At 48.4% G+C, this 27,380-nt stretch overlaps 1 protein-coding gene across 7 annotated transcripts in view; it reads left to right on the forward strand.

The window, feature by feature from the left end:
- Dpf3 (double PHD fingers 3) overlaps window positions 1-27,380 on the forward strand; it is a 275,541-nt gene that overhangs the window by 181,617 nt on the left and 66,544 nt on the right. For all 7 annotated transcript variants that reach the window (XR_007978346.1, XR_007978345.1, XM_052185527.1 and 4 more), the window contains exon 7: window positions 14,324-14,461. Coding sequence is in view for 5 of the 7 variants with exons in the window: in XM_052185527.1 (XP_052041487.1) it covers window positions 14,324-14,461 (138 nt within the window). In the remaining 2 variants the exon portion in view is untranslated. The remainder of the gene's footprint in view (window positions 1-14,323; window positions 14,462-27,380) is intronic.

A 27,380-nucleotide genomic window follows, 5' to 3' on the forward strand; every position in this document is an offset into this window, starting at 1 on the left:
TCTGGCTGTTATCTTGCAGATCCTTGGATATGTGTGGGAGTGGCAGAGGAGGCTCGGTGCCCCAGAAACTTGATTTGTGGAGCAGGGCCTGTGGGAGGGATTGATCACTGGAGATAGCCTGCGTTTGTCCTCACAGAGCTGGGCTTGTTTAAATATGTAAATGCCACCATATCTCGGACTCAGGTGGCCATGTCCCCGCAGGGCTGGCCAGAGGCCGGTTGGGAAGCTTCTCTGATACCTATCCTGGACTTGTTTGCCTGTTTTCGTTGCCCTTCTGCCTGCTGCTGTCCTCTCTTCCCTCAGAGGTTCTTTCTGGACCCATTCTCCACTCTAACGTGCCACCACAGCCACCTGTGCCCTCTGAGATGACTTTCCCACCCACAGAAACCTTTTCAGCCACGGTGCTAAGAGATTCTTTTTATTTTTGAAAGTAATTTTCCCCCTGTGGAAATAGTATTCAGGCAGGGAAAGCAGAGCTGTAGGTATGTTCGAAGGGGGAAATAAATCATCTGTTATCTTAGTCCTCAAAGGAAGCTCAGTTTTTGTAGGCTGCGCTGGGATTTATCCCCTCCTTCCTACCCCCAACTCTCCCCTTTCCTTCCACTCGCCAGTACAAGGAACATCTTTCCATGTCAACAAACGTGTTTCCATGGCAGCATCTTTAGGGCTGCATACTATTCCACAGTGTGGACATGCCACAGTTTACGGTTGTTCTGGGTGTGCAGTCAGTATTCATTCAGCTCGTTACGTGTTCAGTTTAGAATTTATTCTCTATTAGCACCATTGCAGCTATTTCTTCACACAGTTTTGTCTTTTTTTCTTAGCATATATTAATTATACATAATAGCCTCATTATGGCACTTTTCATAAGTGAATATAATGTATTTTGATCCTGCTACTCTCCCATTACCCTCTCTCATCCCCCTTCTAACTCCCACAGATCCATTTTCTCTTTCCAACTAGGCCCCCTTCTCCTATTATTTATTCATTTTTATGTATATTTGGTAACCCAATGAGGAGTTTAATTAGGGTTGCCTATATGACCCCTTGGTAAGGAGTCACTTACAGGAACATGGGCATCTTCTAGTGCCTATACCACTGAAGAAAATGTCTCCTCCTTTCCCATTAGCTGCCCCTTGGGAGGGGTGGGTTCCCATGAGCCCCTCCTCTATCCAGGATGTTAATGAGCCCAGTTTTTGTATAATGTTTTATTATTTTCTGGAAGCAGAACCGTGAGGTCATAGAGTGGTGCTAGTCACAGTGGGGGCGTGGCCTGTGCCAGGTGAGAGAGCTGGGGGAGGGGACTGCCCTGAGTGCCTAGCTGTGGCTCTGCCACTTGCTGTCTGGGACTTGGAGGAGATGGCTTGTTCTGGGTATGTGTCCTTTGTGTGCGGCGGGAAGGGCACTGGGCTGGGCAGGCCAACTGTGATGACCTAGGAAAAGGGTTTGCATACAATATGGTGGAAGAAATATTCTTCTACCATAGCTCTTTCTTCTTTCTAAGTATGCCTGGAGAGATCAGGCTTATCATACAAGGAAGAAGAGTAGTGTGTGTGTGTGTGGGGGGGGGGTAGTCAGAGGATACACCTTAAGGCCAGTCAGATTTAAATGGCACAGAGTGGATGGATTCCTGTCCCCAGGGATACAGAAGAGTTTCTGTAGAGGTGTGTAGAGAAGTCATAATAGCAATGGTTCCTAGCGTAGGTTATGGCTCTAGAATGCTCTGAGTTTCTTCTATGCGAGCTATTTCAATCTCACAGAAGGGTCATGAGATAGACACTACAGTCATTTCCATCTTCTATATGGGGACTGGGGAGAAGAGGGGTTAATAACTCTCCCAGGGTCACGCAGGGAGTAAGGGGAGAGGTGGAATTTGATTGCAGCTGTGAATCTCCTCCCACCCCTTCCATTCCTGGTAACGATGCATTCTGTGTGGACCTTGAGTGTGCTCCACAAAGCTCCCTCTCATACTGTCGCAGTAGGCCTGTGTGTAGTCGCAGTAGGCCTGTGTGTGTGTGTCTTCTCAGGCTACACAGTGTACGTCTCAGGCAAGGACCATGTCCTAGGCCATTGGTACCGAATCCCTAGCACAGCCCTATCCCAAACCCTTGAATGGCTGGAGAAGGGAGCATACCAGCACAGGAGAGTGTACAGTAGGTGTCTGTGGCAGGAGGGCTTATGGGACACCAGGCTGGGCTCGTCTGAAGGGTGACTGCACAGTCAAACTGGGGACACGTTTAGAAACATTAATCCATAGGATGATTCAGGCAAGATGACCCAGGCTGAGAGGGGCTTTTCCAGTCAGGACATGAGAAGAAGCCTGGGTGTTACTGAGAGCAGGAGCAAATGAATTAGGCAAACAAGGCAGGCCTTGGGACAGGAAACCCCCAGGATAGTGGGGAAGGCTCAGTTGGTAAAGCATTCGCCTCCTAATCATGAGGACCCAAGTTTGATCTCCAGAGCCCACATGAAAAAGACTGGGTGTGGTACCCAAGCCTGAGATCTTAGTGCTGGAGAGGCAGAGACGGGATCTCTGGGGCTTGCTGGGTAGCAAGCAGAGCCTATTTGGCAAGCTCCAGGCAAGTGAGAGACCCTGTCCCTTCAAATAAGTGGATGGTGCTTGGGAAGTGATGATTGATGTTGTCTTTTGACCTCCAGAGAGGGAGAGGGGGCAGGAAGGAGAGTGGGAGAAGGGAGGAGGATGAATAGATAGATAGAGAGACAGACAGACAGACAGAAAGAAATAGAGATGGGGGTGGGGGAGGAAGATTGAGGAGACACTGAAGATCTCGGCTCTGGTTGAGAGCAGGAGGGTTGCCTGAGAGTAAGGAGATTGGCATTGACGACTCCTGACATCTTGGGCTTGATACGCTGAGACGTGAAGGGAGGCTTAAGTGGAACATATTGAAAGAAGGACATTTGGAGAGCGGTGGAACTTTGCCATGATAGGCCCAGGCAGGAAGTCTATCAGAAGCAATAGACTTTTGTTTCCCTAAAGGTGCTAGGAGTGCTACAGGGTAGCTTAGGAGTCATAAAAAGTCAGCTCTCTACCTGGTGTGGCATTTCTCAGGTTGTCCTCCAGGCCTAGCAGGTGTACAGAGATCCCAGAGAGGGGACTCCCGCAGGCTTCCCGGAAGGCGAGAGCTGCCACTGTGGTAGCTGGCTGATTCTTGACTTCTCTGTTTATTTTTCCTAGGAATGTGGACCATTGTATTTATTAGTTAAATTATTTTTTGTATAATTGAATTATATTTTATTCTTTATTTAAAGAATGAATTAAAGACATGGTAACATGGGCCTCCCTAGAAATGAGGACTGATATACTGTCTTAGATATAATGGTTAAGCTGGGCAGTGGTGGCTCATGCCTTTAATACTAGCACTTGGGAGGCAGAGGCAGGCGTATCTCTTGAGTTCGAGGCCAGCATGGTCTACAGAGTGAGTTTCAGAACAGCCAGGGCTACCCAGAAAAGAAGATGGTTCTGAAGTCAAGAGCTCAGGATTTGAAGCCTTGCCTCATCATTTCCTAGTGGTGACCTTGGACACATCCAAAACTGGTAACATTGATACAAATGCTAGAGTTTCCAGGAGGGCTCAATAAGAGAGTGCGGGAAAGCATTAGCTCATTGCCCTGCCCACCTTATGGATATTATCAAGAGATATTTATTTTTTTTACACACATTGACAACGGGCACTTAGCACCCCAGGGGAATCCCCAGAATTGTATTCTGCACACCAGGTTTTGGAGTTGTTAGATGTAGGGATGCAGCCTATAGAACTGCATCGACTGGCACAAAATGGCTAGCATTCTGGATCCCGTGCCTTGGGCAGGCCCCACATGTGCCCTTCATGATCTTAGACTAACCCAGGCCTCATCCTCCCCCCACCCCCATGGCATGCAGACTCATCACCTCCATTTTACAGATGAGAAAACTAAGGCTTGGGTAAAGTTGCTTCCCCTAGGTCACGGGGCAAATTGCTAGCATTCCGTTGCCATGTTTCTCAGTAGGGCAGGAAGCTAAACGGTTTGGTTTGGAGGCTGACTGCATCTCTCTTCTGGGTGCTCAGAAGAAAGTGACATAGTATCTTGAAATGAAAGACTTGTATCAGCTCCCTCTTCTTCCTGTTACTGCTTCTTCATATTCACTGAAGAAGCAGTACGGCGGCCCTTGGTTACAACCTGGCTCAGTGGTTACTAGGTTTTGGGTCTGGACTCTCTCAATAAAGGACAATGCCAGGCCTTGAGATGTGTATGTCTGTAAAAAGGCAGGATGTCAGCTGTGTGTGTGGTGGTATATACCTGTGATCTTAGTACTTGGGAAGCAAATGCAAAGAAATCAGGAGTTCAAGGCCAGCTTTGGCTACATACTGAGTTCAAGGTTAGCCTATGTTACATTATTGCAAAAAAAGAAAAAATTAAATCCTACAAAAAATGTCAGGATATTTCAACTTACTACTCCCCCAGCTCCTGACATCACAGGAATGCAGCTGTCGGCCTTGCTGGGCGGGTGGGGAGATGGGTGTCAGCAGACCTTGGGTGTATGTTGTGGCTAGGAGCGTATATCATTTTTCTATCATAGCTGAGGGGGCAAGAGATTCAGGGGGCACACAGACCTTTCAAGGCTGAGAGAAAACAGCCACAAGGAACTAGAATGTAGAGGACTTAGAAGGGATCTGATCCAGGCTCAATATTTTTACAATGCGCTTTGTCCAAGGATGTGTAGAGGGTTTGTAAAAGAGCTGGAACTGGATCCCAGGACTCCTGGAGGCAGCCAGCTCCTCTGGAGTCCAACCTTTGAGGTCCACCCTAGTGTGGAAGCCTTGGGCTTGGCAGAGATGGGCTCCTTGCCCGCTTACACAACTGCAGATGCAAACGTTGCAGGCGCTGGATGAATCTTTCACTTCTTTTCTTTTAGGTCCTGTAGAGCCATTGTTGGCTTGTAAAGAAAGCCCAGGCATTTAAAATGGTCCTTAGGGTTGAACAAGCCCACCTTGAGATGCATCTCCTGGGTGTGTGTTTGTTTGTTTGTTTGTGCCTCAATTTCAGCTTACCATAGAGCCACAAAGGACTTTTCTCACTTTTGCTCCCTATGTGGGCAACTGGGCAGGAGATCTCTTGCACCCCAAGATGGTACTGCAAGGAGGACAAAGAGGGACACTGGCTGGGTGTGTGGCGCTCCAAATGTCTATCAGCCAGCCTGGTAGTGCATGGATCTTCTGACCAAATGGTACTCTGCAGGCTGTGGGTTCTGCTCTGAAGTAGTGACCAGGAGAGAGCGTGATGATATCATGATTTTGAGGTCCCCACAGGAGAAAAGCAGGGCAGGGCACGGACCTCAGCTGCCCTTCCCACTCTGCATCCTCCTGCATCTGCTTCTTCCTGGCAGACTTCCAGATGCAGAATGAAGACCCCTAGGAAAAGCAGGCTATGGAGGTCAGCCCCAGGCACTGGGAGAGCCGGGGACAGGAGCGGCAGCAGAAAACACAAGGCAGCTGTATTCTGCAAAGGCAGACACACAAACCTGGGTTTGAATCCCTGGCTTTGCCAGTTTGGGGAGTCATTTATCCTCTCCCACCCTTGGGTTCCCCACCTGTAAAACAGGATCCGTGTCTCCTAACTGTGGGGATTGGAGACTGCCTGTCTGACTGCAGCTATGATGCCCTCCGGCCAGCAGCAGATGCTGGGCGCAGTGATTTGTGTCCCAGCTGAAGGAGTTGAGCTGCAGAGGGAAAGGGCTGTGTGTCTGTGCCATGGGCAGATGCTGGGAATGCGATGCGCCTTGTGGCTCCCAAGGCCTCGGCTTTGTCTCTTGGACACTCATCCTATAATTGCTTTCAGTCGCTGCTTTCAGTCTCTGGGAACCACTGGCTCAGATACCCACTGCGTGCTCCAAGTTGGGCTGATGAAAATGTGCCAGAGTCATTAAGTTATCAGTAGGGAAGGCAGCCGCTTCTCCCCGGCAGGAAGGATTCTGCTGTCTGCTGTAGCCGGCTTTGTTCACAGAAACTGCCCCCCCACACCCCCTCAGCCCCCTCCATCCAACCCCAGATGACAATTGGAGTAGGGTAGGGGGGATAGGGGACATGCTGTCCCTGCTCTGGGACAACACTGATGGCATTCGTAACTCTAGCCTGGAGGTCCCATGTGGAGAACCCAGCTCTGGACCAGGAATGTGGGCAAAGCTATTTCTGCCGCTTGACAGATGGATCTGCCCCAGGGGGAAGGAGAGGGGGAGGCAAGCTGGACCTCCGTTGTCACAGCCATCTCTCTCCACACATGCACGCTGCGCCAGGAACACAAAATCCAGGTGCTTGCTTGCCAAGGTGAAACGAAGGACCTTAGGCGGCACGCAGATGGGGCTGACTGGTCCCAGGGGCGATGGCTGCAGAGGTATATGACGCAGGGGAGTGGGCCCTGGGGAAGGAGGCTGTAGAGGGAAGCTGGGGGTTCGGCCCTCTCTGCACGCTTCAGCAGTCTTGGGGCTTAGCCTGATTTCCTGCGACAGCTCCTTCCAGAGCAGGATTGCCGACTTGATGAGAGGGGAGCAGATGGTGACAATACTTTATTTTCAGAATGGCATTTTTCTCCTTACCTTCTTTCTTACCCTACACTATTACCCCAGACTTGGGAGGAGAAACAGCCAGCTCCCTCCCTGTTGGGGTTTATTGTCTTTGCTGAGCCCCTCTGATGGCAGTGGGGGACGTTGACAGCTGACAGTGACTGTGACTTACCATGGATCCACTTTTAAATTGTTCTTATGACTTTCTCCACATGCTGTGGCAGTGAGCCCATGCCAGAGAGGGTATGCAGGTGCAGAGAGGCTTAGCCGCCCACTGAGATCAAGCAGTCAGCAGTTTCAGGCAGAGTTTGAACCCACCCAGTTCAGATGTGGACTAGTCAGATGCCAGTGCAGTTCCCCCTTCTCCAATGACAAAACCGATGAAGGCCAGCACAGCTGATCACACTGGCACAATGACCAGTGAACTGCCCTAGGCAGACTTCCAGGAATCCACTCTCGTCTCAGCCACTCAGGGCCTAGGTTCACCCTGGTGGATTTAAAGCTTTGGCTAGAGTAATTCCCACATCTCCACTTCCAGATTTCCAGGGCAAGATAAAATCCAGGGGGCTAGAGAGAGCGAGCTCAGTTGAACTGCTTGCTCTGCAAGTATAAGGACCTGGAACCCATGTAAAAAGCTAGGCATGGTAGTGTGTGTTTATAATCTGAGCACTGGAGATATATAGACAGGTGTTCTTGGGGCTCATTGGCCAGCTTGTCTACCCTATAGTGAACTCTAGGACATAGAGAGCATCCAATACACATGCATACATCATGCATGCATGCATGCACGCACGCACGCACACAAGCAAGCTCTCACACACACATGCACAAGAAGTATTTCAAAATGGTACCACAGACCATGAAACCCAGTATGGAGCTCTTTCTGATTGTCCAGATCAATTGCCTATGAAGTTAGCCCTTAGTGTTTGGAGTGACTGGAAAGTAGGATTAAACACAGGAGGTCAGTGTCCTATCTAGCTTGCCTATAGCAGTCAACACAGGATTTCTAAAGCACGTTTTGCCATCAAAATGTCCCACTCTGATTCCATTACAGTTCAATCAGAATAAATCATGGACTCTTAACTTCCTCTTTCATGCCGTGATGATGTCACTTGGAAGACCAGGTCTTAGCATCAGTAGCTTTGTCTGGAGCTCAGTGTCTCCTCCACTAACTCCAGTTCTTCCAAACTCGCCTTTCAGGCTGCCCTCCCCGGCTGTCTCCCTTCAGCCTGTGACTTGCTCACAGACCTGGTAACTCATTACATCCCTCTCCTTTGTGGCTATATAGTCCCTGTCCTCTCCAGATGCCTTGTCTCCTGACGGGAGTAGTCTGTTAGCCTTTGCTACATCCTCATTTCCTGGAGCATGTCAACCATCTGCAGCCTTGTCTTAGCTTCCAGAAGGTCATGAGTATCTTCTTGCTGTGCTGGTGGACTTCCAAGGGCCATATGCAATGGTCCCCTCTTTGTCTCCACCTCTTGGCCTTACTTAGTGAGGCTGCTCTAAGCCTGAGTCTGCTCACATTTAAGATGGGTTCACTTGTTACTTTTCTGTTGCTGCCATACAACACCATGACCAAGGAAACCAATAGATGTAGCTTGTCTTTTGCTACTTTGTGGGTTCTCTTTTTTCCATCCCTTATGTCCACCCTTTCAACTCCTTAATACTAGGAGGGGGGCACAGGGAAGAAGAGAGATCCCTGAGTAATGTCATGGGGCAGGGGGGCCAGGAACCTGCTGATTAATGTGTGTAGTTCTTTGGAGCAAGTTTGATTTTTGCCATCAGGATATTTAAAAGACTATGACCAACAACCAACCAACCATGCCTCTCAGGTCCCTAGCATTTATACACTCTCTGAAAAGTCCCCAAAATTTCAAATATCATGCAATTGTAGAAACTATCCACAGCTGGCAAAATCCTGCCCTTGCTAGAGCACAAGACAAATCATGAGCTGCTGCGGACATCTGCACCCCACACCTGCGATTAAAACAAAAACAATCTTATATTGTTGGTTTGTTTGTTTTTTAAAGGAACCCAAAATTCCAAAACTCTCACTATAGACAGAAGCAAGACTTTATTGGGACTTTTAGTTTCAGAGGGTTAAGAGTTTGTCATGGCAGGGAATCATGGGAGCAGGAACAGGTGAGAACTCACATCTTGAACCACAAGCAGGAAGCAGAGAGAGTGAACTTGAAATGGCTTGAAGCTTTTAAACCTCAAAGTGTACCTCCCGCCCGCAGTGATACTTCCTCCAGTAAGTCCACACCTCCTGAGCCTCCCAAACAGCCCTGCCAGCTGGGGACCAGCTGTCTGAGTGCCCCAGGCCACAGTGGGGGACATTTCTCATTCAAGCCGCCACCACCGTGGGACTGCGAGCTGCCATGAACATGTGTTTGCTTGCTGCGCTCAGAATCCCAGCTGGGGCCTCGCTTCTGTCCTGAAACCCTCCTGCTGTGGGCTCTCATGTGAACCTTTGTTAACTAATTTAAAATAAGGAATCTCCAGTTTCTACCTCTATCGGGTTCCCTTGCTGTATCTCAGCACCCATAACTTCCAGCACCACGGTGCCTATAGCCCAACCACGCCTCTCTCTCCATGAGAAATAAAAGGTACCACAGGCTGGACCCATTTTCTTTCTTCCTTAAATCTGATTTTTCTCCTATATTCTATCAGCTCACCCAAATCAGCAATCTGGGCGTCTTACTCCCTTCCCTTAGCTGACATCCAAGTGCCTGTGGCAGTCAGACCCCATGCAGGCCACTGCAGACATAGGGTGTTAGTGTGTGTGAATGTGCAGGGTCTGCCTTACCGGCTGACTGTAGGAGTGATGTGGATTAGTCCTCGGAAGGTGAACGCCAGGGTCCTGATGATTGGCAGGACCTCCCTGGGGAAGGGCATCAGAACAAGGAGCTGAAGGATGATTAGATGCTCATCAGGCAAACGGGGGGGGGGGGGGGGGGGGGGAGGGGCAGGGAGCAAGCGATGTGGCAGGACGAGCGTGCTCGAAGGCTCTGTGTTAAGGAGAAAACTGCTTCAGGACTAAGCAGGAAGGCAAGGAGGAGGCAGGACCTGGCACCAGATGAAGCCTGGTCTGGGCAGTGCACCTCAGCAACAGCCATGATACTTGGCACCATGTTACATTCTTACTCTGCTTTCTACCAGATTCCGTCTTGAACCCCTCTTCCCATGATTCATTTCCACCCATAAGGCCCTTCCCCCCCCCCTCCACCGGCAAGGCAAATAGTGTCCTGCCATCTTTAAATTCATCCTGTAAACAGTGTGCTGACATATGGACCAGATTAAGTAGCTCCTCTAGGTTAATTGCATCCCTCATCCCTCACTGTCTGGATAGAGTCAAGCCCAGCGCCTTTCTTGTTAGCTCCCCCCCCCCCCACCCCACTTCTTTGCTGCAGCTTTCTCAAATGGCTCCCAGTACCAAATGGCTGTGCTCTGGAGCCGCAGGTGCATCTTGCTCATCTCCTGCCAGGGGTTCATTTTTTTGTGTGTGATTCCTTTTTTATTGTTTATTTAAATTTTATTTAATGTATGAGTGCCCTGCTGCATCTACATCTGCCTGCCTGAAGAGGGCATCAGAGTCCCCTGTAGATGGTTGGAGCCACCATGTGGTTGCTGGGAATTGAACTCAGGACCTCTGGAAGAGCAGCCAGTGCTCTTAACCGCTGAGCCATCTCTCCAGCCCCTGCAAGGGATTCTTACTCTAGGAATCCATTCTCCCCCAGCTCGAGCCATCTGCTGCCTGTCTCAGATCCCCCTCTCAGCCATGCCTCCTCACACAGCCGTTCCTATCTCTCCTTTATAGACACATCTCTTTGGCTACACTGAGAGCTACTTGGAAGAGAGGGATCTGGGCCCCTTGTCTTTGTCTTTCCATTGCCACTGAGCTAGCATGTATTAGCATTTAATTAGTACACTGTTGAAGGTCTAGTGATGAAGGACAGACACTGTTCAAATGAACCACAAAAGACGGGGCTCCATCATGAGGCACTTTACAAGGGAGTCTGGCTTCTGGGACACTTCCTTGAATGGCCTGGACCTGGGTCTTCTGGTGGTCAATCGCCTACCTTGAGGGAAGCTCTGCTCTATCCCCCACACACTAGGAAGGTAGGTAGACCAGGTTGGTCAGAGTCAGTCCTAAATCTTCTCAAGCTTTAGAACTAAGAGCTTCTAGGATAATCTGGGTTCCCTTGTTTGTCAAACATGTGGTTGAGTATCCCCCACAATCTCCATTGCTTCTGATTCAAGGGCTGGTGATGGAGCTCCTGAGAATTTGCTTCTGTAACTGGTTCCTAGGTAAGGCTGGTAGTGCTTCTCTGGGAACCACATGTTGGGACTCGTGCTCTAGCAAAAGACTTCATCCTCTAGAGCACCACCCGCTACAGTGTTAGGAGATGGATAGCTTCACTTGGGTGTGGCTATGTAGGTGTTAAGAGTCATTAGTGTGAGATTAGTGTTCGCCTTAGTTTAAGGTTTCCATTGCTGTGAAGAGACACCATGACCACGGCAACTCTTATGAAGGAAACATTTCATTGGGGCTGGCTTACAGTTTTAGATCTTCAGTCCATTATCATCATGGCAGGAAGCACGGCATCATGCAGACAGACATGGTGCTGGCGAAGGAGCTGAGAGTTCTACATCTTGATCTTCAGGCAGCAGAAGGGGACTGTGTAGCACACTTGGGCATAGCTTGAGCATAGGGACCTCAAAACCCACCTCCACAGTAACTCAGTTCCTCCAACGAGGTCACACCTATCCCATCAAGGCCACACTACCTACTAGTGCTACTCCCTATAGGCTAACCATTCAAACACATGAGTCTATGGGGGCCATCCGTATTAAAACCACCACAATGTAGATAGATGAATAAGATACTACAGGCTTGCCTCTACCCCTGGCTCTCTTCTCTTCCACAAGTGTTTCTATGTCCTTTTACCAGCAAATCAGCAAATATATTTTGTAGAATGTGCATGGCAGCAGATTAGGAGGAGCTGTGGATATCAGTTAGTCAGCAGGGAAGCACCCTGAAGGGAAGACTGCAGGTGTGGATGGGATCACTACTCAAGTCCTGAGGAGGAGCACCTACCCTGAAGGGTGGGGAGTTCTCATCCCCGGAGTCCCAGAACAGGCTTCTGGAGTGTTAGTGGGATAATCTTTGTGGATGGTTAGTCTGGGTGACAGTTAAGATTTTGAAATTCTATGATTAAGAATAAAAGCACTGGTTGGCCTAGCAATGCACGGACAGCTCACTTAGGATCGTGGGTGGATCTGCGGAGGGCCCAGGCTGCCCTGCGCAGACGCTGAAAGCATCTCTAGTTTGAATCCCGTGCAGCTTCATCAATGGTGTGTTTGGTGACTAAGTGGATTCACATCCAATGGCCCTGTAATTTGTTGCTTATTGAACTCAGATCATTTAAAAGGTTAAATGGAAAAAGCCACAAGCAGGCAGAGAGTGTATCTCAAGGGCCTCTTTAGGGCCCGCTTCCTCAGTCACATGGAACTGAGATGCAAGGCGCCATCTTAGCTTGGTTTGAGAGAGAAAGAGGGAGGGGGAGGGGGACGGGAAAAGGGAGAGGGAGAGGGAGAGGGAGAGAGACCTTGAATTTATAGCTGCTAGGCCTCCAGCTTGAATTTTAAATACTCATCAAGGATGTCCAACCAATGCCAGATTCTACAGAATAGGTTGAAATATCAAAGGGTTTTTTTTTTTTTTGAGGGTCCAGTCCTTGAGATGTGACAAACAAGGCTGATGTCTCTTGCCTATTAGTTACCATTTATTGAGCAGCTATTATGTTAAATTCAGTAGGATTCTTTACAAATACTATTTATGGTCATTTAATTAACCTTCAAAATGAGTATTATTATCTTCATCTCCAGAGAAAAGGCACCCAGAGACAAGGCATATCTTGTCCAGTGTCACATAGCAAAACTTTCTTAGTCAGTTTTGGAAGTTGATATAACTATAAAATTGAGCTCTGATAAAGATAGTTCAAAAACTAAAGCTCTATGCATCTGAGTTCAGATGCAGTATTATCAAGTTGAATCCAGCAGTGTATCCGTTGAATAATATACTCTAACCAAATGGAGCGTGTTCTAGGAACACTGGAATGGTCCAATAATAGGAAATACTAGGAAACCAACCTAATTCACCATACCCATAAACTAAAGAAAGGCCAAGTATTAGCAGATGCTTAAAGGGCAGTCGATAAAAACTTTCCTAAAATAAGATTCTAAGTCAGGAGTAATAGGAACTTCTTAAATTTAATAAAGGCTAAAAATTAGCGACAAAGTCATTCAAAGCAATGAGGCATTAGAGCCAGGCTCGTAAAAGCAGGAGATGCCCAATTCTGCCATTTGAAACTATTGTCCTGGCTATTACTCAAAGTGAATTACGCTAATTAGAAGTAGTTTACTTAAATAAGGGAGAGAGGAGAGATGGTGCTATCTAATGCTGTCAACCCCTGGAGAATCTGACGAAAAGACAAGCTCTGAGAAGTCCTTATGGTAGTACCTAACAGTGGTTCTAGTGATGGCCAGGGGCACTGAACTGGGGCTGGAGCGCAGGTCTGATCCTGTGAAGCATTTATGGTCTCTGGTGACAGTGATCTGGCACACAGTCCCTCAGAGCCAGCCCATCCCCCAGTGCTCCAGCAACATCTACCTGGCCTGCTCTACAGGGAGGGCGAGTAAGATGAGCATTGGGGACCGTAGTTCCACTTTGAAGACCCAAAAGCTCTTGTTCTTGCCAATCCCACCTCAAAGCCTGAGGTCTGGGCTGGGTGTGGGAGGCATAGTTGGCGGACTGCCCCGAGGTCACTTTGCCTGCCTTTGGCTCTCTAGGTCAGGAGCAGCTGCTGTACTGAGCCACCCCTTTTCTTCTTGCCTCTAAGATGCCATTTTAGTGTCATCAGTTGCCTCTTGTCTCAAGTTGTCTCATTTGAGAGAGGCCTGGGGTGCCAGAGGCTAATTGGAGCATTGAGGTCACGGGCGCTTGGCTACAATAGTCCCCAGGATGCCTTGGTCTCATTGTGTTGGTGGTAAGGGTAGAGCACATTTTCCTGGCATAAATCACAGGGTGATACATGGAGAGTCTTACCCCATGGAAACTTTCCTGCTTCCTACAGACTCAACCACAGGGCAGCAGCTGGGTCACTGCTGAGGAATCCAGGGGACCTGGGTTCCACACGTCACTTTGTGTTACTGGGCCACATTTGCCTTGCTGATGACCTGAAATGTTGGACTGGATAGGCTTCCAGTGATAACTGGATTCAAAGCTATGATGACAATCCCCATCTCTGTGTGCTCAGCGCCATTTGCAGGGCCCTGTGCTGGGCCAGGAGTAGGACTTAGTGACGGAGCACTTGCCTAGCATCCATAGCTTCAGAGCAAGCACACAGTCAAACAGTGCTTGCCTCGGTACTCTGGGCTGTATATGCTCAATGAGGTAAGCACTGTTATCATTCCCATTTTGTCTCTAATGCAACAGAGGCATTGAGCAGTCCACCGTCTGGCCCAAGGTTTCCGCAGGCAGAATGGTGGCCCTTCCACAGCCCTTAGTCTGTGTTTTTTACACCTCTTTTGTGTCCATGAGCCCAGTGGATATAGTGGTATGGGTCTGAGGAAGTGTTTTTAAGGGGAAGCCTGGTTCTGGTGTAGACAACTGGGGAGACCCTTGCCCTGGAGTATGAGAGAGTGACCAAAGAAGTTACTGATGTTGTCCTTCATCATGTCTTCTCTTTGCTTCTCTAGTCTGTGGCAAGCGCTACAAGAACCGGCCAGGACTCAGCTACCACTACGCTCATACTCACCTGGCCAGCGAGGAAGGAGATGAAGCACAAGACCAGGAGACACGATCCCCACCCAACCACAGAAACGAGAACCACAGACGTGAGTTTCTGCTTATAAGATTCGGGGCACGAGGGATGGGGCAGGTAGTGTGGGGAACAATCTTTTTCTTACCACTTCTGGCCTCTGGCAGTAAAAAAACTCATGATGGATCCCAGCATTCTGCAGGAAGTTGACTCCTAAGCTCAGGCAGCAACCACGCTTGTGGCTGAGCTGAGCCACCAGCTGAGTCAGCGGGTCAGAATGCACGTGGTCAGCCTTGTCTCCGGAGAGAGGTGGTCTGATTCCTGAGTGTCCAGCAGAAGGGGAGTGTTCTCACCTGGCTGCTGTCAAAGGCTAGACCTGTCCACCCTTTTCCTCAGCTTCAGAAGGTCCGCTCACAGCTGTTGAGACTGACCTATGTTTGTTGGTGGCTTACTATGGTTTTCCTGTATGGGTCACCACTTAGGGAACAGAGCCCACTGGCTCTTGATGGATATGTCACTTGGGATGACACTTGGCTCTGAAGACTCAGAGTGAACCTGCAGATCTGTGTGTCTATTTCTCTCCTTCCTCAATTTCTAGTTATGAATTAGGAATCAAAGCGGAGCTTAGCATTTACTACTTGGCTCCCTACCATCTATTATGGTTGCTGGGCTAACAAAAACCTCCAAGCAGGATGTGCTCATGGAAGCTGTTAATCTTGCTTCAAGATTCGGGTCTTCCTGAGATCACTAGAGGGACGGGTATTCGTGCACGTACGGAGTGGGCTTTGCTTTCTCTGTGCAATTTGTTGGTACATATTCTTTCAATTTTTTTGGATATAATTTCTTATTTCATGTATATGGGCATTTTGCCTGTATGCATGTGTACTACATGCATGTACAGTGCCGACTGATGTCAGAAGAGTGTGCTGGATCTTCTGGGATTGAAGTAACACATGATGGTTGAGAGCCACCATGTAGGTACTGGGAATTGGACCTGGGTCCTCTAGAAGAATATTAAGTACTCTCAACCACTGATTCACCTCTCTAAGCCCTGGTGTGTGCGTGTGCGTGTGCGTGTGTGTCTGTCTGTGTGTGTGTCTGTCTGTCTGAATGTCTGTCACACTTGCATGTGCTCTCAGTTGGTTTTCACCTTACTTTTTGAGACTACCTCTCTCACTGAATGTAAAAGTCACTGATTTGGTGAGCCTGGCTGTGGAGAGTGCCAGGGGTCACCTGTCTCCTGAACTCTGAGATTATAGGTGTGTGTAGCTATTTCCATCATTTTGCACAGGTTTTGGGGGTGTCAATACTTAGGTTGTCATGTCTCCCCAGCTCTGATGGTCTCATTTTACCTTTACTTTGTTTATTTCTAAAAGATTTATTTTCACATTGAATTGTGTGTGTGTGTGTGTGTGTGTGTGTGTGTGTGCGTGCGCACATGAGTGGAGGGCATGTAGAGAACAGAAGAGGGCTTTGTCGAGGGAAGTATTAAAAAATGAACCATCACATTCCTGTGCTTGAGTCTCTGCCCAGCAGCCTGGCTGGTCATACACTGGCAGAAAATGGCCAATCTGTTTTTTATCTCGTGTAAACTCTGACTCAGAACCCCATAATCTCTCCACCCAGGTCACTAGGTTCCTGTTAGTGAGCCACTACCATGCTGTGCTTCAAATTCCCCCATGGCCTTTGTGGACCACCTTAGGTAAACCCATGCTTGGCCACTGTACCTTTCTCTCTTGAACCCAGACAAGCCATTGTGTGAAGGAAAATGCAACACAAATTTAGTTCAGAAACAATGGTAACTCAATCTCTGGGCACAACAACTAAAACCTCATCTTGTACGCCTTATTAAAATCTGATCCCTCCTGTGGTAGATCCTTGAGGATTCACCATGATACTAGGAAACTCTAGCAGCAACATCTTACCCCTCTGCTGTCCCTGGGCTAAAAGGAATCAACTATTTCCTGCTTCCTCTCTTTCCCCCTCCAAACCAGAAGTCCTGCCTACTTACCCAGTGATTGGCTCCTTTATTCATTAGGGGATTGGTTCACAAGAACAGCACCAGGTCCATCCACAACAGGTGTCTGATCTCTGAAACTGGAGTTACAAGTGGTTGTGGGTCACCCTGTGAAATCTCTGGACACTGGCTAGGAATGGTGCACTCCTTAGCCACTGAGCCACCTCTCCAGCACTTTAATTACTTTCTTTATCTATCTCTAGCTCCACTAGAACCAAATGCCAAAGTATTAGAGGTTAAGCCGCAATATGGGAATTTGGAGTTGGGGAAAACACATTCCGTGACATTAATTTGTTTCCAACTTTGAGGGTTCAAGCTTTTAATGTGACAGACCCTTGTTTTCTCACCTCCTGCTGCCATCTGGGCAGAATCTGGGAAGCAGGGCTGGAGGAGGAGGAGGAGGAGGAGGAGGAGGAGGAGGAGGAGGAGGAGGAGGAGGAGGAGGGCTTTGCTCTGTCTGCACCAGATCCTGAGACTCTATGACACCCAACTCTCTGCCTGCCCTTTGGGAGAGCTTTCCTTTTCTATCGGGGAAGAACGCCTGTCTGTACCAGGCAGCTGGCAGCTCCCCTTTCCCTTGTCTAAGTGTCTAGGAAGTCACGAGGAGCTGTTGTCTCCTACCAGGAAGAGGCTGGAAATGATCTTTGGTTTTAGGCGATATCTGGAATGTGGAGATTAGTGACTTGTCTTCTCTCCAAAGTGTCTCTTAGCATTCTTTCTCACTCCTGCGGTGCCTATCTCTTCTTGCATTTCTTCAATGGCTGGCCTCCTGTTCTTGCGTACAGACATCCCGTTTTATACGGTTCAAATGGCTTTGCCTTTGTGTTGTATTTACCCCAGTTCTCCTGTACACTCCCATAGCCAGCAGTGTTTGTGCACACACATGCATATATGTGTGCACAAAGTGCATATAGGAAGCATATAAGTAGAAGGAGGCAGCCCCCTTCCCCGCTGTTCCTGAGGTCCCCTCCGGGTAGGCTTCTGTGGTTAGCACTGACATCCTTTGTCCTTTCAATCAGGATCTTGAATGCAAAATTATCAGTAGGTGTCTGTGTCCTCCGTAGGTGTCCCTGGGAAACCCCATGGGCTAGCTTAGTGAAGAAATGGTGCCTTTTCTTTTCCAATATAGTACGTGTCCCATGTTTGTCTCTATCCATCTGTGGGCTTATGGGTAAGCAACATGCTCCAGTGCATTCTTGTCTGCTTCTGTTCTCACCTTGCTGATGAGACACCAGCTTCTTACAAAGCATCATGTGACTAACGATAGAAGACTAGCCATCTCTGGGCACAATTAAGTCCTCTTCATACAAAGACGGTTCCAGCATCCTCAGAAACACCATTTATTTGACTTGATTTTTTTGTGGCGTCTTCTCACAGCTTCACCCCTGAGAACTCCATGACCAGCCCTAATTTCACGCACAGGGAAGTGGGTGCAGCAGACAAGCTCTTGGTGTCTGGAGGAGCCATCTTGCCCTGGGCCCAGTTTCTCTGAACAAACCCTGTGGCAGCTGCTCGCCCTGGCTTCTGTGGGCCACACACATACCACTGATTTGCTTGCTGCTCCGAATGTGCCCTCTGTTTCTGCCCACATGCCCCTGGTGAGCAGGCCCCCACCATTTTCCTGTGAGCACTAATTGCTGGCATCATTAATACCCAGTTATTAGCCGCTCTCGCTGTTTGGGGCTTGGAGTGCGCTCCCACCCATACTGCCCCTAAATGCCACTGGGGCTGCGTGGTGAACTGAGTGTGACAGCTCAACAGCATTCTGAGGGCTGAGCTCAGCACCCCCAGCCAGGCTTCCAGACGGAGGGAGGGAGGGAGGGAAGCAGAAGAGCTTCATCCTGGAGGCTGATGCTCCCCCTGAGAAGGTCTGGATGCTGGCAAGTGCATTAGTAGAACTTCAGAGTGACCCAAGCTGGCGTCATTGAGAAAGAACCCCACAGACACAGGAGTATGCAGGGCCGCTGGTTCAACCACCCACAGCCTTAGGCCATAGTGACTTTTTGACTTTGATGCCGGTTGCTTGACCCTTGTTCCATCCCCTTCACCTGTGTCCTCAGCGGAGCCCATGGCTCATCCCCACACCTGCCGCTCCTTAACTGAAAGGTGGAGTGGCCAGCACTGACCTTCCTTAACCCCTGACATGCCAGCTCAGCAGTTAGCTGTGGCCCCTGCTGTCCTCCTGCCTCCCACTCCCACCCCAGAGGATGCAGTCTTGCCTTTCCTCCCAACTCTCTCTTTCGTTTGCCACCTTCCTCTCTACCTATAGCTAGGAGTACACCTGAATAGAAGGGGAGGAGTCAGGACTGCGAGTGTGCCACTCAGAGGTTCTCCATTGTGACTTTTTCAGAGCAGGACTTTTTTCAGAGCATTGTGACTTTTTTAGTTAGCAGGATTAAGGTTCAAAAATCTCAACAACCCAGGCCCACAGTTTCAAAGTCTTCTAAAAAGTCTTTTAAAATCCTATTCGTTTTCTCTGCACAATTGGAATCTACTACAGATACTATTTTCAGGATACTTTTTGGGGTAGAAATGAGATCAAAGTCTTGGATTTAAGTATAAACAGTGTAAATAAATTAGTATTGTTCATTCATTCATTCATTCATTCATTCCACCTATCAGTAGCATGCAACCATCCACCAATCCATCTATCCATCTGCCCACCTACCTACTCACCCACTCATGCATCCACCCACCCACTCGTGCATCCACCCACCCACTTGTGCAGCCACCCACCCACTCATGCATCCACGCACCCACTCATGTACCAATCACTCATGCATCTATGCATCCCCGAGTTTGCCTATGTAGTGAATGTTGCCTAAGGACTGAGACTGAGAGGCAGAGGCATGCAAGAGTCAGCCTCGTCTTTGAGGCGCTCACAGTCTCAGGTGGGGGCGTGCAGTGGGTCATGAATGAAGGATGAGATTGCCTAAGGCTCAGAGTCACTGTGTGTCCTCCACGTGGCGAGGCACGGGTGCTCTCAGTGGGACACTGGCCTCGCTTGTTGACTCACTAGACAAGGAAATTCTCAGGCTCCACCAGCAGAGTCCAAGGGTAGGAACCAGAGGGAAGGGTTTTCTGGTACATGCTAAAGCTTAAGGACCACTACTGCCCTGTGAGGTTTTGGAATCGTTCACCAAGGAGGTTATGTTCAGGCCTTGAAAAGCAAGGACGGGTATTGAGGAAGGAGAAGACCTCCCGGGTCCAAATGAATGCAGAAAAGGGAACGAAGGGAAAGAGGCCTGAGATGGCATGGTGTACTGATACAGTCGCTAGCAGCGAGTCTCATGGTAGCATTGAGGTCAGGGCTGAACAAGACAGGCCACCACATAGGAGGCATCTTCACTGCAGAGTTTTTATTCTATGGGAACTATCAGAGCCATTCCTTGAAGGAAAGAGAGGATTTATTTTTTAAAACTTTTTTATTTAATAGCATAAATAAATACATGCTTTCAAACTAAACTTGGAGTTCTTAAGAGGGAATTCTTTTTGTTTTTTTTTTTTTAAAATACTGTTTTATAACATTTATCTTGTTTTTCAGGCCCATGTAATTGAAGTTGGGATGTCCTAGGTCCCTGGAGGTCAGACTCCTGTGCAGTGGTCATGTTAGTTCAGAGTTAAGCTTCTCTTTCTGTCATTCTTAAGAGGAAAATGCCCAGAGCCACTGTGCTGTTGAGGGCAGGGTGTACTTTGTAGAACTGTAAGGGGAGAGCCGAATTGATTAAGGGCAATGTCTGCTGATTAGATAATCTGGAAATTAGTCTGATAATGTGCAAATTATCCAAGAGCAGTGCATGATGTCATTGCCACAGTACTGGGAAAGTCTAGTAGATGTTTGCCTTCCAGCTTGCTTGTCCTCTGTTGCAGGCCCAGGGCAGCTGGCACAGGCTTCAGGAGGTGAAGAACATCTTAGAAATGTGCTTGGAATTCTGGGTATCTCTGAAAAGTGTGTGAAAAAGCTAGAAAAAGCTCACTGCCTGGTGAGCATGGTGCTGGTGTGTAAGCCTTGGCTCCAGGGGCGATGGGGCAGAGCCAGATGTGCAGTTCTTTTTGAGGAGGTCACCCACTTCTCCCCTCCTGCTTTCCCAAACAGCAGATGTGAAAACCAGCAACAGATGTTCTTCCGATGAGTTATGATCTAAATGGTTTCTAGGCCACAAAGCAAGAAGCCTGAGGGTTTGCTCGGTCTGTGGAGATGTAGGTACCTGGAGGCAATCTCTTAGCCCTGTGGCTGAGAGGATAGTGAAGCATCAGGAGTGACTGGTCCAGGGCGTGATCTATGACCTCGGCACCCTGCTCCCCACTGCTCTGTGGATTTGGGTCAGCTACTGACTTCTTCCCTCCCCTTAGTTGTCTCATCTGTAACCCACCCTGGCCTCGTGGACTTACTGTGCATTTTCACGAGAGGAAGGGGTATGGGATTGGCACTAAGCCTGATCATTGCGAGTAGTTGTGTTCCATCCCTGTCCTAGTTGGACCAGCAGAGCGTGTCTGTGACCACAGTTGGCTAATCTGGGTCAGGGACTCCATCCGAGGCAGCCTGAGGGGCCTGTTCTGACACTGATGCTGACTACCCCTGAGGACTCATTGGTATCCATGGAAATTACCAGAGCCTGACCTGACCCAAGCATAGCCTTTGCTAAATCTTAGACATGGCACTGATTCTTCTGTCCAAGCAGAACCCAAGTATCTATGAAGGCCTCCCTTTATGTGTACCCAGGTGTGGGGATGTGTATATCAGGTCTCCCAGTTGGGAGAGCATATGGTTATTGTCCTTGGAGAACTTCTAGGGTAACCAGGAATAGGACGGGTGCATGAAACCTGGAGAGAGAAAGAAGTGGCCTGGACTCCAGTCAAGGGCGCCCTTTCCTATTCATGGAGCAATTTTCCAGGGGCTGCCCATCCACAGGCCGACTGTCTGAGCTTCTCTGATTTCTTGCACACTTCTGCTGTAATTACATAGGGGATGTTCAGGATTGAGGAGTTCTACAGGCTGACCAGCACTGGTGACAGCAATAGCACTTGCTCTAGCGTATCTCAGTGTCACAGGCACAGCTATGCTCAGCTCATTCATTTGTTACAATAACCCTATAAGGCAGGTGCTGTCTTGCCCAGAAGCACGTGAGGACCAGGGGACATTTCCGTGGATGTGGCACGGCCGTGGCTTTGTGAGTTTATCTCTGTTTCTTGGGAAAGCTTATTTATTTAGGGCTTTGATTTTCCTCCTGTTTCATTAGAAATGAAGAGGTTTTGCACACCAGCGAGGAGAGAGGAAGGAAATGATGGAAAAATCTATTAGGTGTCTGGCAGTTTTCACACATCATCTCGTGTAATGCTCACAAGTCCAAGTGGCATGTGTGAGAATTCTCATTTTACAGGGGAGAAAATGGAGGCACAGAGAGGTCTGAGTAACTTGTCTCAATGTACTCAGCAAGCTAGAAAGCTGAGCTGGGCTCAGATACCATTCAGCTCTGTCAGGACGCTGGGATCCCACGTGATGGATCCCAGGCCCTCGCTCCTGTGTCTTTCTCATGGACCTACTGACAATGTCCCTCTTAACCTGTTAGCTTCCTGCCAACTGCATGTCATTGCACAGTGGCTTTTCAGGAAAGACAAATGCATTGACAGACCATGTCTTTGTTAGCCTAGGCTATTAGTTTGTGTCTTAGTTAAGTTTCTATTGTAGTGATAAAATGCCATGCCAAAAAGAACTCAAGGAGGAGAGGGTTTATTTAACTTTACATTTTTATTTAACAGTTCATTGATTAGCGAAATCGGGGCAAGAACTCAGGCAGGGCAGGAACCTGGAGGCAGGAACTGAAGCAGAGGCCATGAAGGAGTGGCTTGTTCCTTCTGGCTTGCTCATCCTTCTTTCTTATAATGCCCAGGACCAACAGCCCAGGGGTGGCACTGCCCACAGTGATCTAGGCCCTCCCATATCAATCAGCAATTAAGAAAATGCACCAAAGGCTCACCCACAGGCCAATCTGGTAGAAGCATTTTTTTTTTTTTTTGCAGTTTAGATTCCCTCTTCCAGAATGACTCTAACTTGTGTCAATTAGACACAAAACCCAGCCAGCACATTTTGCTTTCTGTTGATGTGGCGAAACACTGACTAAAACCAACTTGGGGAAGAAAGGGTTTATTTTAGCTTACAAATTTGAGACCATCCTCGAGGATGATGCCAAAGCAGAAACTCAAGGAAACACTCGAGCAGAAATTGGAGCAGAGACTGTGGAGGAATGCTGTTTACTGGCTTGTGCGCTCTGACTTGCTTGGCTAACTTTCTTGTGCAATCCACACATTCCTGCCAAGGATGGACAGTGGACTAGGTTCTCCTCTATGAATTACCAGTCAAGAAAATGCCTTACAGGCGTGCCCACAGGCCAATCTCATGGAGGCAATTCCTCAGCTAAGGGCTCCTCTTTTCAGGTGTGTCAAAGTGACAACCTAGATTAACCAACAAGGATTGCCATAACAGAATTCTGAGTGGCTTAAACAGCAGCATTGACTTCTCACCATGCTAGAGATAGAAGTCCAAGATGGAGATGACAGCAGAGTTGGTGGCATCCTCAGTCACCCTGTTGCTGTTCTCACAGAGAATCTTCTCTACGTGTCCAGACAGAGAAAGACATCTCTAGTCTCTTATCCCCAGCCCCATTGTGATGACCCCATCCTCCCAGCCTCACCAAACCTATTTACCTTCCAAAGACCCCGGTTCCAAATGATGTCACACTGGGCATAGGGCTTCCCCATCAACCGTGGGGGATGTGGGGGCACACCTGGGTCCACACCACACACATTTAGTTCCTACAGCTCTTTGGTGACTTGTTGCTATCTGTGATGGTCTTATGAGTCTCACCCTTTACCTTACAAAGTCTCAACAAGTCTGTAATCTATAAGCAAGTATTAGCATAGTAAAAAAAAATCCAATATCACACTAGTTAGTGATTTTCCTGAACCTTTCTCTCACCCCTTTTAAGCCTTTTTTAAAAAACTTACTTAAAAAAAATAATGCTTTATGCCAATGATGAAAATTTTAGATTTCGTCTTTAGCTGTTATTTTTATCAACCCCCATATCAGATGAATCTGAAAACTATACACACATGCCTGCCTCCTCCCCCCCATCTCCTGGCCACCATGGGCTTTGGCATGTGTCACTGCAATGCTCTATTTCTTTGCCCTCCAGCCCTCTTCTTGCCCTTGTATAGTCTATTCTCCACAGAGCCGCCAGATTGGTCTGTTTTACATTTTTATTATTTTTCTGTGCATTGGTGTTTTGTCTGTATGTGTGTCTGTGTGAGGGTGTCAGATCCCATGGAATCATTGTGAGCTGCTACGTGGGTGCTGGGAATTGAACCTAGGTCCTCCAAAAGAGCAGCTGGTGCTCTTAACTGCTGAGCCATCTCTCCAGCCTCCCCCAGATTGTTCTTGTAAAGGGACAAAGCAGACCATAGCATACTTTCCTCACATGGGTGCACAGTCTGTACTCCTCATACAAGGCCCTCACGCTGGCTTCTTAGAGTGTGCTTAGAAATATCGGCACCACCTGGGACTGTGGTGACCAGCTCAGCCAGATCCCCCAGGAAACCCCTGGTCAAAGGCAAGCCATCTCACTGCAGGGCTCATAAGAGATGAGTTTTCAGGTCCTTCCCCAGCTTTTTTAATTCCAATTTAAATTTTAATGGACTCCCAAAGTGATTTTTCCTTATTTTGTAATTTTGCTTTCTTTGTACATGGGGGTGGCACATGTCAAAGCATGCACATGTGGAGGTCAGAGGATGATTTGTGGAGGTGAGCTCTCTCTTTCTACCATGTGGGTCCTAGAGTTCAAACTCAGGTTTCAGGTTTGGTGGCAGATACCTTTACCTACTGAGCCCTTTGTCAACCTCCCCAAGTGACTTTCATTACAGAGTTTGAGAAGCCCTGCTTTACAAAATTATGCATATATATAGGTCTTGGCCATATATATATGCACACACACATATACACATATATGTATATATACATACATGTATGTACACACATGTATATATATGTACATATATATGTATGTATATATATATATACATACACACACACACACATACACACACACATACACACACACACACACACACACACACACACACACACACTGCTAGACTTTTGGACTTGGGTTTCCAGAAGGCGTGGTTGTATGTTGTGGGCTAGCCAAGGGGTACACTATGTGGTTTCAGAGCAGAGATAGTCATTAACTTTTGCCTTGGACAAGCTGCTTTGCCTGCTTGTACCTTGGGTGTTGTCTGTGTAAACTCATAACACTGGTAATGCTGCCTTACAGTTATGATGAAGACAGCAAGTTAAGTCACTAGAAAGCGCCATGTCGGCGGAAACTGTGTGTGGCATAAGGTGGCAGAGCCGCAACATGTCCCACGAGAGCTGGGTGTGCTATTTTAGATCTGAAGTGTTCCTTCAAGGCCCATGTGTTAAAGGCCTGGTCCTCAGCCCAGAGCTTTTAAGGAATGATCAGATCTTTAGAGGAGGGTAGACATAATGGGAGGGAGGAAGGTTAATGTGTGTGTGTGTGTGTGTGTGTGTGTGGTGGGGTCTGCCTTTAAAGGGGATATCTGACCCTTGTTACTTCCTGTCTCATTTGCTTCCTGGCTGCCATGGGTTGAATAGATCTCCTCTGTCACATCCCTCTCTCCCGACCATAATGAATACTACAGGCCTAACATAACCAGTGAGGCCCGGGAATCCTCCTGTGTCTGCCTCTCAGCATCAGGACCACAGGTGCACACTGCCCTGCTTTTGAAGAGTGTTGGGCTCTCCATGCCTTTATACAGCGGTTTTACCCATCAGGCCATCTCCCTAGCCCTCCACTTTGTGTTTTGATGTAGTGTTGGGTTAGGCTGGGCTGGCTGGCCAGGGAGTCCCACTGATTTACCTGTTTTTGTCTCCCCAGTGCTGGGATTACAAATATGCATCTCCCACATCTGGGTTTTTTGACGTGGGTTCTGGGAGTCATAAGTCAGGTCCTCATGCTTATTGACTGAGCTGTTTCCCTTGTCCCAGTTTTCCTCAGTACTCTGTAGTAAGCAGCAACCCCCCTGTCTCCCATCACCTGCCTCCTTCCCTGCCCTCAGGGTGTACCATCTTGCGTGTCTCACTCCGGCTTTGCTGCCTATTGGTCTTCTCTTGATCTTTTCCTAATCCCCAGATCTGAAGCATGAGACTCAGCCTTTTCTTTTTCTTTAAATACTCTATTTTTAGTCATTTGGACACAGACACTAGGAGTTCTTTTGCAGACTGAGTTCAGAGGTGGCGATTGTGGGGAGATCATCCCGGCCTGGTGCATCTCCCCCATGACAAGGCTTCTGTGAAGGTGTGTGTATGCTTTCACTAAGTGTTTATTATCAGCTTGGTGACAATCTTATGAGCCAGGTGCTAGGAACACAGAGAAGAAAGACGGCGCTCCTGCCCTCAGGGAGCTCCTGGCTAATTGGGAGAGAGACACAAACATGAAAGAACGAAAGCTGGTATCCCTTTGGGTTGGGATAAATTCTCCCTCCTGCCTTTTCTTCTACATGATTCTAATCCTCGGGCAATAGACATAAAAGGACATTAAATAGTCCTCCAACACATTGCTTCCTCTAGACAGGTGTATGCAGTGGTTCCCCGGGACTTCCCCCTGTGTGCTGAGGCTGCCTCAGAGATGCTGTCCCTGACCCTGCCTTTAACTCCTCAGCACCTTGTGTCCAGCTTCCCTGTGGTACGGCTGCCTTCCAACTCACTTTGTCTCTGGTTGTCCTTGACGATTCAGAGTGTGACAACTTATCAGGCTCGCCCATAAACTTGAAGACTTATTAAATCCCTTTAAAGACTTATTAAATCCTTCCCTTCTCCATACTGAGACCGATCTCAGTGCTGTGTTTGTTCTGCACTGGCATCCTGTCCCCTCACACTGTTGTTCTCAGCGATTGGTGGTTGTCTTAGGGTTTCTGTTCCTGTGCAAACATCATGACCAAGAAGCAAGTTGGGGAGGAAAGGGTTTATTCAGCTTACACTTCCACATTGTTGTTCATCACCAAAAAAAGGTCAGGACTGGAACTCAAACAGGTCAGGAAGCAGGAGCTGATAAGGAGGTCATGGAGGGATGTTTCTTACTGGCTTGCTTCCCCTGGCTTGCTCAGCCTGCTCTCTTATAGAACCCAGGACTACCAGCCCAGGGATGGCACCACCCACAAGGGGCCCTCCTCCCTTGATCACAAGTTGAGAAAATGCCCCACAGCTGGATCTCATGGAGGCATTTCCTCAAGGAAGGCTCCTTTCTCTGTGATAACTCCAGCCTGTGTCAAGTTGACACACAAAACCAGCCAGTACAGCAGCCAAGAGGTAGGGGAAGGAGGACTCCTATGTGAGTCCCCCCAACCGTCAGTCCTGTGGTGTGAGTGGATCTTGGTGTCCATTTTCCAGAGGAGCTCCTGGATCTCTTCTCTAGGCACCCAGGGTGAAAGGCATTGTTTGCCTTCTTCCTGGAGCCCGGAAGCAGAACCCGATTGCTGCGAGGTGGCCGCAGACCAGCCTGAATGGAATCCCAACACTTTTATTCCTTGGATCTGTGGGATTTATTTTTTCATCAGTTCTAGGGAAGCAGTGAGGAAGGTGGCAGGCCTTGGGGATAATTTATATGAGTAAACACGTAAGGAGTCAGGCGAGCGCGAGCATGAGAATTAAGGCCATTTATCGAGGCTTTGATGGCCGGCTTGCCCTCTGGTCCAGCCTTCCCCACAGTCTCGATCACACCACTTTTAACCCTCTCCTGGCTCTGCTCCACACTGGCCTGCTTCTGTCTCTGCCCAGCTGCCTTCCCTTCCTTCCCTGTCTGCTGCTGGCTTCTCTGCCCCTCCCACAGCCCTCATTAAAGGCTGGGAGAAGGTAGTGGATGTGGGCAGTGGCCTCCAGCTGAGGCCTGCTCACTGATTCTGAAGA

This window comes from Apodemus sylvaticus, chromosome 6, assembly GCF_947179515.1.
Source record: "Apodemus sylvaticus chromosome 6, mApoSyl1.1, whole genome shotgun sequence".
Taxonomy (NCBI): Eukaryota; Metazoa; Chordata; class Mammalia; order Rodentia; family Muridae; genus Apodemus; species Apodemus sylvaticus.